The sequence below is a fragment of the Gadus chalcogrammus genome, chromosome 13 (genome assembly GCF_026213295.1).
Source record: "Gadus chalcogrammus isolate NIFS_2021 chromosome 13, NIFS_Gcha_1.0, whole genome shotgun sequence".
NCBI classification, from domain to species: Eukaryota; Metazoa; Chordata; class Actinopteri; order Gadiformes; family Gadidae; genus Gadus; species Gadus chalcogrammus.
Window position 1 is genome coordinate 12,718,767 of NC_079424.1, and position 17,735 is coordinate 12,736,501.

The window sequence follows — 17,735 nt, forward strand, 5'->3', positions numbered from 1 at the left end:
GCAAAAAACTGTCAGTGAGGAAACAAGCCAGCATGAACCTGTTTTAAGCCACATTAGTGGAGGCGTAGCTGGCTTTTTAGGAGTAGGCCTAGGTCTGAGCACATGGATCACACGATGCATTACTGAGCTACTTACCCATTGCAACTGGGCCAGTTGGTAGTGGCAGATGTTCTGTGGAACATTAAGGAGGCTTTAACACCATGTAGGTTCCTGACAGACAAGGATGATAAAAGGCTTCACAGGATATTTTCTCATCCATCCACTTGTCGCACATCGATTGGAAGGGTAATTATATTTCAGAGCTTCAGTGTCTCGTAACAAGGTGTTGGGGCAAAAGGCTGTTCATATCCACCTCTGGCAACCTGTTTAAGTAAAGATAAGAAATATCTGACTTATTAAAAGATTAGCCTCCTTCCCCCAAAGCCATTAGCAACATTGTTACAGAGAAAGCTAATTAAATGGAAAAAAATTGATAAGCTCACACTTGGGGAAATATACGAGCAAAATGTACTTGATGAATTATAGCGTTCTTAATCGTTTTTTAGAGCTACTTCATGTGATAAAAATGAACATTTGCACAGTATCTTCATTTGAAAAATACAAATACAGTGTCTTTGCAACTGTTCACCAATCATACAGCAGCTTGCAATTAAATCTTTCATAGTGTATTGAGGTTTAGGAATAAAATCTCCATAGAATAGCAATTTGCAAAATGATACGTATATACAGTACATTAAAATTAACATTGACATTAATGTTAATGATAATATCAACATTAATACCATTAATGATTTTATATATTTATGTTTCGTTAGCTAAATAGAATAGCCCATTACCTGGAAAATGGAAATTTGATTATCAGGCAACATTTGTTTTTGTATAAAAGAAAAAAGAAAGCTAAAATAATACAAAAAAAAGTTCTGATCAACACAGAAATAATGATGTCGACAATATGACAATATATCAATAAGAAGAGTACATTTCTTTTACATTACCTCTACATATTGGCGGTATTGTGCTTTGATAAGACGTTTGCAACTAGAACACACAGATAAAGAACTTTTAACAGGCCAACAGTACTCCAATGAATAGACCAATCCAGTGAGCGTGGCAATCTCAGCCTATCCCAAGAGCGGAGATACCAGGAAATGAAGTTGGGCAGAGGAAGTCTCTCACACGTTTTCTGGCTCACTGGGCAAACATTGAATGGTGAATTGAAAAGACTAGATTGAAATAGATTGCTGCTTGTTTTTCTGTAATCAAAATAAACATATAAAACCAAAGAGCATGTGGCTACGTGATTCACTAATCACTACACAAGACACACACGCACAAACACACACGTGTGTGTTAACACACAAGTGCTTGCGCACAGGCATACACGCACTCACACACCCACACACAAAACCATCTTCCTGTTGCGGTTTATCACTTAGGCAAATTTGGCAAATGTATATATTTATATCTATAAAAACATAAAAAATAATAAAACAATGAAATGCATGCACAGGACGAATACAAGCATGCATTTACAAGATGAGACCTGATATATCCACCAGCATATGTTTCGAATTCAACGGTGGAGGATGTGTCTATGACCACCACTGCAGTCCTAAACCAAAACCTGTCAGCCCCCCAAACACGTTAACAGCTAGTCCCCCCTTCATGCTTTGATCTGAACCTTGTAATCACGGACAAAGATACATTCATGAGCTAAGTGCCACCCACTACACCGTGTCCACCGTGTTTAATTAATCTTCTTCCTACAATTGCCGCAGGCTCTCATCTTGCTACATACGTACAATGGAATAAGCAATTTTGCTTTGTTTTGTATTTTTTAGATACACCCCCACCCCCCCTTCCCCACCCCCCCCTCTGACTCTCTAACGGAGTCAGAGGGGGGGGGTGGTGGTACTGCTGTCAACAGTCAGGGGGATACAAAGGCATGTGGCTCTTCATCAGCTGTCTTCTGCGGCGGAGCGGCGGTACACTGCACCGCCCGTCGTCTGCCGTGGGAAACGGGTGTCCGTGTTCTGACATGCTGTTCTCTGTGATCGGCAGTATGTCACATCCACGGGTGGGGGGGGGGGGGGGGGTGTTGCCAAACGACACACTGTCTCCTACTGCGTTTTTTCGGGGAGACGCGATAGATATCTACGTCAGGTCGCAATTATGTCCTCCCCCCCTTTCAAGCCTCTGTTTAAAAAAGAAAAAATATTTTTTTATTTGAATTCCTTTTTTTCGTTTGTTTAGTTCTTTGAAAAAAAAAAGTCTGTGTTTTTCTGAATATGGTTTCGTATCATTTATCTTGGCCTCCCTTGTTCAAGACTTTAAAGTCTGTTCTGTTATTCTGTGTTTCTGGCTTTGGACGACACGATGCCAGTCCTCGTTCCCTGAGCGCCCAGGCGCTGCACTCAACATGTGAAGTCTTCAAAGTTGCCCTGGCCAGGGTGGTGAGGTAGCATGTTGGCGGGATACGTGGACGGCGTACGCAGGTTCTCACACGGAGCCTGAGATGGAGGAGGAGAGAGAGAGAGAGAGAGAGAGAGAGAGAGAGAGAGAGAGAGAGAGAGAGAGAGAGAGACAGAGAGAGAGAGAGAGAGAGAGAGAGAGAGAGAGAGAGAGAGAGAGAGAGAGAGAGAGAGAGAGAGAGAGAGAGAGAGAGGAAATTAAACACACTGGAACACATTTTTCATTTGAACCACCACATACAAAAAAAAATTCCAACACGTTCAGTAATTGGATGTTAACAGGTTTTCACGTTTTTGGGTCTTTTGATGGCATGGCAGCATTTTCTGGTCCACCTATTTATTTTAACAGTTTTTTTGTTTTTGTTTTTGGCAGCATGAGGGAAAGGCACTCATTAGTGTTGCCAATTAATAAATAAGTCATACAAGCAATGTGTGGAAAAGTGAGAAAAGAAATACAGAAATAAGTTTTCCCAGAAGGGTTAGAATAATGGTGGATGAACCTTTTAGGTAGGTAAAATTGTGTTAGGGTTAATTAATGAAGAAAATACTACAGAAAACCGATTACTAAGTTACTGTGGTGATCAAGCAACGAGCACAGATGCTTCCCTGTAGATGTTGATGAGGGAAAGCTAGAATGACATAATAAAGTGCAACGGCTTCATTTAGGGTTGGTAATCAGTTGAGCTGTCCAACCTTCCCATGCCCTAGCCCCTCCCCTCTCACTATAATGTCCTAGTCTGGGCCTAAAACCGTTGATTAAACTCAAACAATTTCAACTTGTTTCTGCTGTGGCTTCTACCTATACGTCTCAATTTTCTGTAGCCCAATCTTTCTCTCAATGGCACATCTAACAAATTCTCTTCCACTTGCTCCTCAGCTTAATCTCACGCTCTCTCTCTTTCTCACAATTTATCCCTCTCTATTGTTCTCACTGTCTCTTTTTCACAATCTCTCTCTCTCTCTCTCTCTCTCTCTCGCTCTCTCTCGCTCTCTCTCTCGCTCTCTCTCGCTCTCTCTCTCGCTCTCTCTCTCAACCCTAACCTGCATCTCCTTCTACTTCAATGTGATTATGGGAATGATTCAGACCCAGAATCTTAAAGTGTAGTAATATAAAACGGGCATTTCCTAGGTGTTCTGCTGTCTGGGGTACTATTTAATTGAGAAAAATCCCCCCCAAAAAATCGATAGAACTTGCCAGGGTTTCCTGTTAGAAACACTGCCAACTGAGTCTCTGATGTTTGTGTTTCACTAATCGGCTTCCAATTCAAACGAAACCAGGCAAGAGCCAGCCGGTGGTTAATTAATACAAAAAAAAAAAGTCTGTCAATAAATGCTGAATTCCAGGTGGACCAGACTGACGAGAAAACACATTGCCAAACATCATTCGACAACTTGGCGTAAAGCGGTCACATCTGTTCCCAGACATGAAATCATAACGAACGGACATCGAATTATGATTGTTCTCCCCCGCGTTTAAGCTAGGCGGTATCGGGACGGGGCGCGGGATGGAGGAGCGTGCGATGGTTAGGAACTCGCTCACTGACATGGTGCTTGACGTCATCCAGGCTCAACACGGCTCCCCGGTCGTTGTTGCTGCTCCGCTTGTGCTTCTTCTTCGAGCAGTGGCACAGCTTGTACTTGATCACCTGGAACAGACGGCACCCAGAGTGTCCTCAGAGTATGAAGACGTCTCACAGCGGCCTATAGGACCAGGCTGCTCTCCCACACGTTCAAAGTGCTTGACATGGCCATGCTTTCGGTGTGTGTGTTCATACACGACACACGGCTTCGCAACAATGTCACACGCCCACTCGCACCACAGCACTGGTTAGGATGACATGGATTTCACACTTCTATAAATATGAGGCCAGCGATCTATTATGTGAGTGGAGATGGCGTGGGCGCAGACCCACACATACACATGCACACGCACACATGATCAAACCAATGCCCACCCACACGCACGCATGCACCCACTGAAACCAAGGCCCGACAAAGAATAGATTAATCTCCATCGCTAATCGTTAAACAAGCATGCAACTAAGCAGAGAGCTTCCTTCAAAAGAATGGACTGACAGAACCTGATTCATCTAAAATAGAATACATCCAAAATGTTAATGTATTCAGCAGTAATGATGTGTGAGTTTTTGGGGCGGGGGACTCCATGGCAACTCCACATTCTTCAGGCCCAGTTCTTTTGTAAACAGACAGCTTATCATTATTATTTACTCTATATCTTAATATATCCTTTATCAATGCATAATTTAGAAAGCATAACACAAAGAATGGAGAACGGAGCAATAACTTTTGGTTAAAAGTAGATTATTTTATATGAAACAAACAAAGGATAGCTTTACTGTTTTGCATTCAAGGGCCTATCCATGATTGTCTAGCATGATTATAGTGAGTGTAGACTCAATTACATCCATGGATTGTCATTGCTCTAAATAATGGTGTCTACGCTGTATAATCATACTAGACAATCTGTGGATATATAGTGTCTACACACTAAAATCATTCTAGACAATCTGTGGATCAAATAGTGTCTACACACTCCAATCATGCGAAACAATCTGTGGATATAATGGTGTCTACAAACTACAATCACGCTAGACAATCTGTGGATATAATGGTGTCCACACACTGGAATCAGGCTAAACAATCTGTGGATATGCCCATGGGACCATGGCTTAAAATAGGATTTAGGGATTTTTCAACCCTATTTTTTTGTCATTTTAGGTGTAAGGGACTAATGCAGACAACAATATTTGGAATTGGTCTAGTATAACCTGAACAAGGTCTGCAATGTAATCCGTCGGACGAATAATGCCCCATCAAAGCACGTACTCTAAAGTTCTTTTCTTTGCCACTGACTGGCTCGGATTATATTCGAACCTAACGGAAAGAATCTCTACAGAGAAACACAAGTTTCTATTTGGCTATCACTTGATCCTGCCTGTTTGGCTCGCTCTGAAATCTTGTTGTTGCGTAGTACATTTCCGTATTGTCTATGAAATAAACTCTCCTCTCCACCCAAATCTTTAAGATAACATCAAGGCATGCTTTCTGCTGCCCGACAAAACAAACCCTCATCTCTCCGGCTCTAACTGACGTTTCCCCCATTCTCTTCCTGCAACAACCCAACGCTCACGAGTCTCATCGAGTGATACTTGGTTGGACAAAGTACCAAACAAACCGAAAGGTAAAGAACAAAGTTGTGATTCTCTGTAGGGATCCTTTCTATAATGTTAGAATACAGTCTGAGCCTGTCAGTGGCAAAAACACGCACGTTAGAGGATGTACATTGTTGGGCCTCTTTTGCCCCAAAGGATTACATTGCATCCTGTGTTTGGAGAACAGGGTCCAGGTAAGAAAACGGGTTAGTTTTTTGTTTTTCCTAAGTTTTCCAAAGTTTTCCTTAGCACCCCATGTGGTACTTCTTTGTAACCTTTTCATTTTTTTTAAATTGACTTTCGTTCAGATTGAAATGGATTTGACTTTGTGCCGACACAAATAAATTAGCAAATAAATATCTATACTGATGTGTTGCTTTAAAAACAAAATAACTTTTTAAAAAAAGACCATTTTGGCAAGAGTTTCTTTTCAATAAACTAAATGCTGCAGAACCCATCAATTTAAAAGGAGTAGATGTTTGGGTAAAGAGAGAGATAGAGAGAAAGTGCAAGAGAGAGAAAGAGAGAGAAACATTTACCTTGTACAGATAGTCAGAAGAGAGAGACAAAGCGAGAGAGAGGGAGAGAGACCCTTACCTCATACAGATAGTCAAAGAGCTCCAGGATGGTGAGGATGCTGGCCCCGATGAAAAGGCCCATTTGACCCCCAATGTCACCTGGATAGACAAATCAAATCGGTCCAGTCACATCACAAGCCAGCTGAGAGTGCTACAGGATCGGTCAATGTATTTGACCCCCAAAGGGAGGGAACGTCTTTCTCAATAAATCACTAACTGCAGGTCTGACAGCATTGGAGGCATAGGCCGGTATAATGTGTGAAATGAAAATACATACCGTACATTTTTTATAAATTCAGGGTAAAAACGGATAAAAATAACAACACATTCTAGAATTTGAAAGCAAGCTTTCCATGGCCTCTTATGGAAATGTGTTGACGTGCATCAATGTCAGCTTGAATATATGTCACAGTATTTCTTTAAAATAAATAAATAAATGATCCATCACAATCACAGATGAATTATTCATAAGTCGTCGTGGTCTGACTCGAACTCCCTTACCCAGCAGCCCTGCCAGCTCGTACGCCTTCTTCTGTTCGATGGTTTCATAGTTCAGAGCCTCGAAGAAGATATCCAGAACCAGGATGTTGTCACTGGGAACACACAGGAAAAGCAACCTCTCAGCTATCGACAGCTCCGCAGTATCCACGTTACAAAGACATGCTGTTGTCTAATTCTGGAAGCTGCACTCCTACACCACCACCACCACCACCACCACCTCCGCTTCCCAAGCCATTCAGGGAAGAAACTAGAGAACCAATATTGTGGTATGATTTCTATTTTTATTTAGAGGTTATATATCGAAGGGAGAGAAACTTTGTGGTTTGTTATTGGATAGGCCAAGTAATGACCCGTACAGAGACTCAACTCGTGCATCTCAAGGAAAAGATATCTGACTACTGCCTCACTGACGTTTTTGTGTCTGCGAGCGGAAGTTTGAGATATCATGTTGCTTTCCTCTATTATTGCCTATTCGTCACGAGGATGTTTTTATGTGATATTAGTTAATGGGAACGCGTTGAATGACTATTTTTTTCTTGGCGTTCTCCCTCCGCCAGATGACAGATTTCCTCTAAAGATAGGAGAAAAGGGTGACGAATATGTGAGAAATAAAAGATAATGAGGAAGGGACCGCATTTGAATGCTTTTTCATGGTAATGTTAATATTGCATGTTTGCAAGTTATTAAATATGGTTCTGGTCATTCTGGAATACGTTATGATAACAATAAAAACATTGGGTCTTTACCCACCTAATTGAACTCCGTATACGTGTGTTTTTAAGAGCAACCTAAGCAAGCACAAAAAAACTAAATGTCCCTGTTTTAGACTGTCAGAAAAGAGCCATTAAAAAACGGCATATCTTTTAACAAAACCTATTTTAGTCCTAACAAAAAAGGTTCATCAGTGTACAGAAAAAGGTAAATGATTACCTCAATGAATTGTGAATGTAACATTCACAATCTTATGCGTTTCTTTTTTTTTTTTGCACTAAGGAAGACGCAACAAATACCATATTATTATCATCCCCAAAGCAATGCCTATATCTGGGCAGAGCCTCTTGTTATGCAGTACCTGTCGAGCATGCCAGTCTGCACTGGGAAAAATGTGTACAAACGCGCAGGTTATCATCTGCTGCAGCAGCTCTAATGGTGTTTAATCCAAGGAAAGATAAGACTGTCTGGCTTTGGGTGTGTTCGTCTCATGGGTGTCTTTGCTCCAAATGTCAAATGCAACATCCCCCCTATGTATTAACTGCTTATTTACATTTGGGATAAATACAATGTTTGTGCATGTGCTTAACATCATATTGTGACAAGCGTAACGCTGCAAAAGACAGGGATAACACAGAGAAGCTCCATCCACCTTTGCCACCTGTTACAATGCCGGGACAGGAGAAGTGTGTCTGCTCATTGTCTCCGGATTTAGTTTCACGCCCGTAACCACGGCTATGGCCAGACAATCTGCCTCTCTGTCCTATGGTGTGTATCAGAGCGACAATGCACACATATGGCCAGCTGCAATGGCTCCCCCTGAGGACTTTCATATCCCTGCCCGCAGGGAATTAAAAAGGCAAAAAAAGCAAGCTTCTCAAAGAGAGAAGTGAGGGCTGAATGAGAGGATGATCCGTCTCTAGACTGTGACAACTTTCTGTGACAGCTTCGGGACTCAAAATGTGCCTCTCTCTTGATCTCTTTGATCTCTCTCGTTTGTTGGACAAAGACAAACCAAACGATGGGTTTACCCATGGTGGTCTGGCCTGTGTTGTGGATTTAAGACGGAGCGGGGAAACTTAGGGGCCTGTCAGCTCCGTTCCCCGCTGGCACAATCGTGATGATCTTAATTTAGCGATGCTGCTCTCTTCGACCCGGTATTGATCCCCGCTTGAAAACAGGATGATACTTACGCAATGTACTGCTCCGTCTTGTTGTATTTCTTGGCGAGGTACTTGGCTGATGCCTTGCTCGGGATCTTGACAAACGACATCTCTTTACCGTAGCGCGTCATGTTGCATGGCGTCTCACAAACGCAGTAATCATTGTCCCGCTCCACTAGGAAGTCTACATGGGGAGGGGGGGGGGGGTTAAAAACGTTAGCGTAAACCAACGAGGGATGAGTGTTGGCTTGCACTCAAGTACACACACATTCTCTCTCTGACTTCTACTCCACTGCATGCGCATGCCCACCTCATTCATGAATACGCATGATTATGCATGAATACACACAGATTCCGATTTACGCAGGAGCAGAGCGTGGAAGACGGACCAGATAAGACTTGAACAAAGAACACTAGACAAAATCACAGCATCACACTAAATAGCGCACAGAGGACGGCCTCAAAGACGGCAATGGCCGACTTGCGAGGAATGAAAGAAAGATGGAGATGTGAACAAAAAGTTAACAAAAAAAGAGTGTGAGAGAAGGCTCACGTAATACATGTCTCAAAGGATTAAAAACAAAGATACGCTGGGCTGTTGTAGGAGTCAGGTATGCCCAGGTTTGGTGTGTGGGGGATGTTTGATTGTGGTGAAAACACCTACTGACACAGCAATGAGGATGGTGAGTTGGCCTGTGGTGTCTATATTCAGCACAGCACTTTAGATATGATGTAGAAACGGACATGTATGAAAAATATAATTTTTGAATATATGAATATACGCTGCTGTAAAACACTGACAGATGCTGTGCTCTGCATTAAATGGGAGATGAAGTTCTTCAAACAAAGTTGACACAGGACTAAGCTTTGGCACATTTACTTTTAATGGATCTCTTGTGCGTGCTTCCTGTAATCCATCAATTGGTCGACAGCAACCGCTAATGAAGGAGGATTTTAGGAGTTATGGGTGTGTGGTTGTAAAATTGGGGGCCGAGGTACCTGAGACATCTGTGTCAGAAAATAGGTTTGCGGCCGGTTTGGGCTGCACAGACCACTCAGACTCTAAACCAGTGGCCCATAAACCTTCAGATGGGAATTACAAGAACCAGCCATGGCTGCAAATCATGGTTTGACTGTGCCTGTATGACTTAACACACAGACACAACATTGCTCCACCTTCTAATTTCCTGCCACTGTTGGGCACGGCTATGCATTATCCATTAGCAATAATGGATGTTGCCATTTAAAATGACATAATGAATAACTGGAATCGATTCAACAGTGTACCTAAATATATAGTGGTAGAAGGAGCCTACTTAATCGATCCTCCCTCTCTTCGCACACAAAACACGAGTGAACAAGTGTCAGGATACAAAGCGAAACGATCACATATCCGCTTTGAGGTGGAGAACTTGCAAAAATTCAATAAAACAATTGAACAAGGTTAAAGATGTCGAAAGACAGGCACGTATGGATTTATACATGAAAGAAAGGCAAACACAGACAGACAGGTAGACACAGACAAACAGGTAGGGACACAGAAAGACAGGCAGACAGACAGGCGGACAAAGACAGAAAGCCAAACAGACACAGGCGTCTGCTTCATGTCCTTACCCAGGGCTGGATCAGCACACTCCTTGTACTGCTCTGGGGTGCAGTAGGGGGCATCTCCTGAACACCAGACAGAGGACAGACAGCAGGTTGTCATTGTGACTATAAGAAGGGAGGTCCTTCTTAAGCACTCTCAGTGAAGAAGGAAGGACAAGAGATCAGAGGCAGACCGGTAATTAATGTGAGTGTCAGACCGTCATTACAGGTCGTATCAGCGCTGGAGTTACTCCCTCAGCTTGATCTCATCTCCTAATTGCATTCATTAACTTCTCGTTGAGTTTATCTCCTTTCTGTGTCTCACCGTGTGGTTCCTCTGTTGCCTGTTGGCCCACATCCGACAACACCGCCCCCCCCCACACCCGCTCAGTCCCTGTCTCCATCAAAGTCTTTCTTGCCTGTCCCCCCCCCCCCCCCCCCCCGTCTCTGAAGAAGTGAAGGGAGCGATGGTGATTTAACTCTCCAGGAGATGGGCTGGGGGAACACCAGCTCAAAGGTGTGGATCATTCACAGCCTGATCCACAAATATTCCTTGGGGGTAGAGTTTGCAATCTGGTGGAATTTCGTTTGATGAAGTGAACTAAATGATTGGGACAAATGGGAGGACTAATAGGATCAGTGCTCCACCTGTGAGCATGGGGAAGGTTGGGGGAGTTCTCTGGAGAACCACATTAATCACAACCACGATCACGGTTAGCTAACTGCTAATCCAACTCATTATATGGACAGCTTGTCTGGATTGTCCACAGAGGACCGGGCACATACACCACCCCCCCCCCCCCCCCCCACACACACACACACACACACACACACACATACAGACATACACAGGCCCGCAAGCACAAACACACAGTAACCTTCACACAGACTAAAAAGAGAGACTGAATCCAGTAGGAGACAGACAATTGAGTAGCAATTATTTGAAGGATGAGGCAGGTTTAACGTTGGGGTCAATCAAAACGTTTCCTCTGTGCCAATTTTCATTTTCAATCCACCGACTGAGATGCCACAGACTGATTAAACAGCAATGGACAGAGGAAAAAAGCCTGTCATAATCACTGCACAAGCTGCAACAGGGGAAATGCTGGTAGAGGTTTTAGCTTCCCTGAAGTGTGACATCTCCAATTTCCCCCAATGTGAGCATTTTGGGATAAAACTGACTGGCAAACTTTATTTTTATTGCCGCTAGGATGCTTCCTAGATACAGTATGTGGTAATGCTAGGTTTCACAAAGATACAGCTGAACAAGTCTCTCAGCACTCTGCCGAATCGTTTTCTGAACATACAGTACATGCGTACACGGGTGCCCGTTCTTAGAGACATTGAAAATACCATCCAGCAACTATTACCTCAAGGCTGTTAGTTATGCACCATCTCATTTTCTAAAGCAATTAAAATATTGCTTGTTATTTTGGCACCTGGAGATGCCGTGCTGCATCACAATGGATGGCCCCCTTAGTACGGCTCACCTCTTTAGTAAGGCTCAGTTCAGTTAGCCTCACAGAAGAGCACGTAAGCTCGCCCTAACCAAACACTCAGGAGCAGCTCCGGGACGGCCCTAAAGAGACCGCTACCACACCCACTCAGTTCCAATCACAAAAGGTTGAGAGTGTGTTTGAGCAGTGAAGGCGTGTTCCTGCGGTATGATTTGAGGATTGGGTTACTGCTCCAAATGCTATAGTGTCAAGGCCCTGGTATACTTCAAACTAAACAGAAATGGTGGGTTAGCAAAGACGAAAGGGCTAGTTTGCAACCAAAACACACATTGGGCTCCTATCACCGCAATGGGTTAAGTTGTATTAGTCTACTACAACTTGGAATTGTTGACCCCCCCAAACTGGTCAACAATACAATGATAATGATTATGTCAGTGTCTGGTATTTGTTAGTATATGGCATCTGTCAAACTGAGTATTACGTCCCATTTCCACATGAACCAGTGCGAGATTGTGAGGTAATGTATGCATCTGTATGGCCACTCGAGCAGGGACTAAAGGGACAGAGAGATGTTTGGGACGTAATTCAACTGCCCACACAGCACAGTAACTATCTTGTTCCCAGCTGAAATCGCTCGATTCAACAGACTTTGGGAACAAGCCAGTGTTGATTTAGCTGTAAGTACATTGGATGGCCGGCTCTTGAAAGTACCTTGAGTCAATACAGTATGTACACAGCTGCAGGGGTTTGTATTGAATAGCCAAAGAAGTTGGCAGGAGGTTGTTTGTGTTTGACAGTGCATACCGGGCATATGAACCATCCTGCAGTTGCAGTTCTCCACCAGGTAACGCGTCTCACAGTCTATGCGGCAGGCCGTGAGGCTGTAGCTGTTGAAGAAGTCTGAGTCCATGGCAGAGGCCTTGCAGTCCCCCCAGGGTGGGGGCAGGTATGTCAGCTGGGAGATGGAGAGAAGAACACATTTGTCCCTCAGTGATATGAGTGATTTTAAGGTTTTTAGTGTGATGACTTCAGTTCAACATTGATCTTTGTGGATCGAGAAACAACACAAATCATCAGATATATCTCATACATATTGGGCAAAACAGATACTAAATATTACTGAACATGTACAGTGTTACAAGAATCATGTAGTGAAAGGCAGTTTGAACTGGTCCATGACATCAAACACATTTCCCATCATTCATTGAATATGAATATTGTTATTTTGATGTTCATAAAAGCATGATGAAGCTTTATGTTTTTGTTGTTAACAAATGGGATGCCTTCTCTAGAGGACTTTACAGAGATACAAAACTAAAATAACGAAGAGATATGGCCAAGGAATAAATGAATACAAAGCAATAGATGGCAATTAAATTTAATCTTTTGGAATATTTTTCCCTCTTCCATGAAAGAGAGTCAATCATTTATGATTTAGAAACCTTTTCACTATTGGATTCATTTTCAAGCAAAGGAATTGTCCCTTGAACCGAAACCTGAATGAGATTTCCTTAGATTATTCGAATACCTCCTTTGGCCCTCTACCTGTGATCCAGTTAATCTTGTCCTAAATAAAACGTTGTTCTCGTCCTCACCCTGTTGTGTGAATGTTAGTAGACCAATACATCTCCGCACCAGAAAAATACCCCACGCTGAAGTAGAATTGAGGTCCTCATGGCAGCCACAAGACACAAAGGAACCAAAGTATCCTTGCTGGCCTTTACGATGTATCATTCATGATGCGTATACCACCACCGCTCCGGCATTCCATTTCTGCCCATGTTCTTGAGTGGAAGAACGTTGCTTAGATGGGGACTCCCTACTGGGCGCAGGCAAGGTGAGCAGTGGGCGCAGCAGTAGTTCAGATGGCTTGTGAACAGTGGATCCACCGTATAGCGGGAGCTGCACTCGAGTATATGTGTGTGTTTGGTCCTGCCTCAACCATGGATCCCCACGGACATAGGCGAAGGAAGCACGGGAACAAAGACAGAGTGGACAGGAGGGGACGAAGGGGAGAACGGTTTTGGGACGGTGGCTAGAACAGGGCTTGTTTCTACTCTTGTGAGCGCTCGCAAATAATGTTGTTATATCAGCATGAGGGGTCGAAGATACCTTATTATTGTTAGATAATGGAATCTGATATCATTGTTTTTTTAAGAAGGATTCTTTTCTTTTTATTAAAAATTATGTGAATAAAAAATGAAATAATAAAAACAATTGGTGGAAAGACAGGGGCAAGTAAATAACCATGCAAATGTCTGCTTAACATATGAATATAGTGAGTTTTTAGGGTGGATCCGTCATCTTGTTAATTTTTGGGTTTTTCACTTTACTAATATTCTGCTGTTGTGTCTGGGCAAAATCCCTAAGATTTGTTGTGTAAAGCAGGCAGGAATAATTAACAGGTGGGATTATGACGCAATGATTTCTTGGTGAAAACACTTTATATGTATTTCCAACAGTTTAAATACCCTTGAAAACCTGAGGTGCACACACCAAGCCGTTCATAGAAGCAGGTTCACGTAAGCAGCTGGGTATCTTGCGAGCCTCCCTCTCTCTAGTTATGTCCTCACACATTGCATCGCTGGGTGCTCAAATAGCGATAAATTAAAAGCCACTGTCGCTGTTTGAAGACTTGCATTCCTCAATCCCTACTGAAGTGCAGTGATGTGGCTCACAAATAGCATTCGGCTACCATTAACCCTTTGCCTTATTCAATCAGCATGGGTAAACACACACACACACACACACACACACACACACACACACACACACACACACACACACACACACACACACACACACACACACACACACACACACACACACACACAACTACAGAATGCAATCATCAGAACACTCACAAGGAATCAAAGAATCTAATCAGGATTATAAAAGGAGTTTCTCTCTCTCTGTTGACACACTCAGGACGCCATGCCAAAGTCAAAGTGTCCATTAAACCCCACAGAACCAGAATGTGCTCTCTGCGCTGCGTCCACCGCTGCAGATTCTCTGTATTTGTGCGGCTCTTTGTGTGGCGCGTACCCTGACAGAGGACAGCCATTCCACTGACTAATGGTTCCCTCCCGCTCCGAGGCCCTCCCATAAGTCTGAGCTCTGACATTCACCATGATAAAGAGCGGAAAAAACAGCCCTCTATTCAACCAGAAACCATCTACTGCCTGCCCACCGGGGTCCCTGTCTAGAACATGCAGTCCGCTACCGAGTCGGACTGGGGAAGTGCAGAGCCAGCAGAAGCTGACACGGGAAACAGGTGCTTTTTTGGAAAATGTTCAATAGTGCATTAAGAGGTTTGTAGCCTTGTGCCTAGCAAATCCAACCAGGGCTGCTTCAATATTCTCCCTTTGTCGACTTCGTTGACCAGGTCTAAACGATTGAACACAATTTACCCTTTTGTCGAAAAGTGTTGAGGGGAAAATAGTCAACAAGTCCACCTGTAGAGAGGCTGTTCAGAATTTCTGGTGTGGAATGAATGTGAGAGGAACGCATACCGATAAACGAATAACGCTTTTGCCATGGAGAAACAAGAGAAAAACATAGTGGAATAGAGAGAGAGACAGAGAGACAGAGACAGAGACAGGGAGGGACAGAGACAGAGTCAGAGGCAGAGACAGAGACAGAGACAGGGAGAGACAGAGACAGAGACAGAGGCAGAGGCAGAGACAGAGAGAGAGAGAGAGAGAGAGAGAGAGAGAGACCAAGAGAGAGAGGGAGAGAGAGACAGAGAGAGAGAGAGAGAGAGAGAGAGAGAGAGAGAGAGAGAGAGAGAGAGAGAGAGAGAGAGACCAGAGAGAGAGGGAGAGAGAGACAGAGAGAGAGAGAGAGAGAGAGAGAGAGAGAGAGAGAGAGAGAGAGAGAGAGAGAGAGAGAGAGAGAGAGAGAGGGAGCAAGAGACCAGAGGGAATAGAGAGAGAGAGAGAGAGAGAGAGAGAGAGAGAGAGAGAGAGAGAGAGAGAGAGAGACCAAGAGAGAGAGAGAGAGAGTGAGAGAGGGTCTTCTGTAAACGTGACATTGTCCGCGTGCATAGTCCCCTGCCTCTGCCCAACACAGTGTAACAGATTGCAGTGGAGAAGAAACTGAGCGCTTCCCTCCTAACTCCATCGCTTCCTGCCCCTATATTCATTATGTATGATTCCCAGGAGCCAAATGATGGGGTCGGAAGGAGTAATTTCCGTTACGCCGATGTGCTCACCCATTTCAACCCGTAGGAATTATTTACAGTTGAGATAAAATCCACATGCGGTTCATTTTATTTCCCACAAGACAGCAGCATTGAGCATTCTGATTGATAGAGGGAACGTTGTGTGCGTGCGCCGGGCGGAGACAGTGGGCGTGGGGGTGGGGGGGGGGGGCACACACACTAAATGAATTTGGGAGCTGTCAGAAACCACTGATAAGATATTAAAGCACCTTTCAAAGCAGCTACAGGTTGGGAATTCTTGCTCACCAAGGTGCCTATATATATATATATATATATATATATAATATCTGTCTCTATAAAATAGGTTAACATTGGGACAGCATAGAAGCGAACTCTGAGGCAGGACTTAAATGGCAACATAGATAGGAAGATACTAGTCTGACTGGGTTCAAATTGCACTGGATGACAACTGTAATACATTCCGTGCCCTTTTGATGCTGCAAACACCAATCCAGTTATCTACATCCCGCTGACTGAGGCTGGCTCTTGATTTGCCCTCTGAGACTAGCAGATATCCTTTTACAGGTGATTTACATCTTGGTGTTCTGCTAAAAATCTGGCTTGCATTTTTAAGAGACCACAGACAGCACATGAGGAAGATGACACAAGATCCTTGATTAGGTTTTAAAAACCGAGAGTTTTAGTAAAATACATTGGCCTTAGCTCTTCATAAGTCAAGGGGTAGCCCCAACGTCTGAAAACAACGTGAACTATGATAAGAAGTTAAGTAAAACCAAACAACAAAGCAAAATGACAAAGCAAATGGACTTAAGTTAAGACAACCACACCAAGCTACGTGTTAAAGAATCACACTGCACACATAACATGTGGGCAGGAATTGGGCAGTGTGGCAGCAGTTTGGAATAATGAGATCCTTCCTTAAATGTTTTTTCTGTTTGGCACTCGGCTTCAAGTAACTTAGTGTGTTTTTCACTTTTACACAAGGTTGGCTCCTGCACACATCACTTTAAGGCTGGGAGAGTAATTGACAAATACCTTGACTTCATCCATCAGTTCCTCATTTTGTGTGAAGAAGCGGTCAGGTATTTCAAAGTACCGCCTTTTTTTTTATCCTGTTGGGCTTCTGTATCTCTCTGGAAAAGCCTATACCCATTGACATTCATCTCATTGTTGATTAAATATTTGATGAGCAGTCGTTGCCTGACAAGTGGGTGCTGCCACAGCCCACTTCGACCCATTTTTTTAATAATTGTATTTGTGTAAAAGGAACGGGAAAATGTGTAGTATAGCCCAATACAGAAATAATAACATATTTCCTATTAATTGACATGACGTGCACCTCAGAAACACAGACCCCTGGTCAACGTGTGGCCGCTGCCACTACATTGCCACACTCAATTGACGCCCCTGCAATAAAAGCTAATTAATGCATTCTAACACAATCCTCTTACATGTCTATCAATATCAATTGATCTGATTCAAGGTTTATCCCACAACTACCACGTCCTCTGTTCTATAAACAAACGCCCGTGGTTGCAGTGCCATCTCTTCACAGTCTAATCCTTGGCTTGTCCTTCCTCCCACTAAGCAGTCCTCCGCCTGATCAGGAATGGTCATTTTCTTCAAGCACCACATCCTCTGCTCTTGCTCAGACCCCGACTGCTCTCTGCAGCTCTATAGTGATGCCACGGATTTAAAGTGCACTGTGGTTCTGGCATTGTGGCTCTAGTGGTGGGGGGTATCAAGTGGAACCCTGGATTAAGCCATGATGGTGCCTCTCCGTGAAAGCCTTTAACCCCATTAGCCTAGGATCTAGCCGTCCCGACTGAGTAGGCGTTAGCCTGACGTTAGTCTCCGCCTCTTCCGTTCCCTTGCAATAAAAGTCACCATGTGACTCGGCCGGAACATCTG

General features: G+C 43.6%; 1 protein-coding gene across 3 annotated transcripts in view; it reads right to left on the reverse strand.

The window, feature by feature from the left end:
* Positions 1 to 2,113: 2,113 nt before the first annotated feature.
* The window catches only part of asic1b (acid-sensing (proton-gated) ion channel 1b), a 148,190-nt gene continuing 132,568 nt past the window's right edge, over positions 2,114 to 17,735 (reverse strand). For all 3 annotated transcript variants that reach the window (XM_056606017.1, XM_056606016.1, XM_056606015.1), the window contains 7 exons: positions 12,446 to 12,596; positions 10,212 to 10,268; positions 8,628 to 8,781; positions 6,724 to 6,815; positions 6,242 to 6,321; positions 4,016 to 4,117; positions 2,114 to 2,510 (listed from right to left, as the gene is read on the reverse strand). In XM_056606017.1, the coding sequence (XP_056461992.1) occupies positions 2,415 to 2,510; positions 4,016 to 4,117; positions 6,242 to 6,321; positions 6,724 to 6,815; positions 8,628 to 8,781; positions 10,212 to 10,268; positions 12,446 to 12,596 (732 nt within the window). In that variant the 3' untranslated portion in view covers positions 2,114 to 2,414. The remainder of the gene's footprint in view (positions 2,511 to 4,015; positions 4,118 to 6,241; positions 6,322 to 6,723; positions 6,816 to 8,627; positions 8,782 to 10,211; positions 10,269 to 12,445; positions 12,597 to 17,735) is intronic.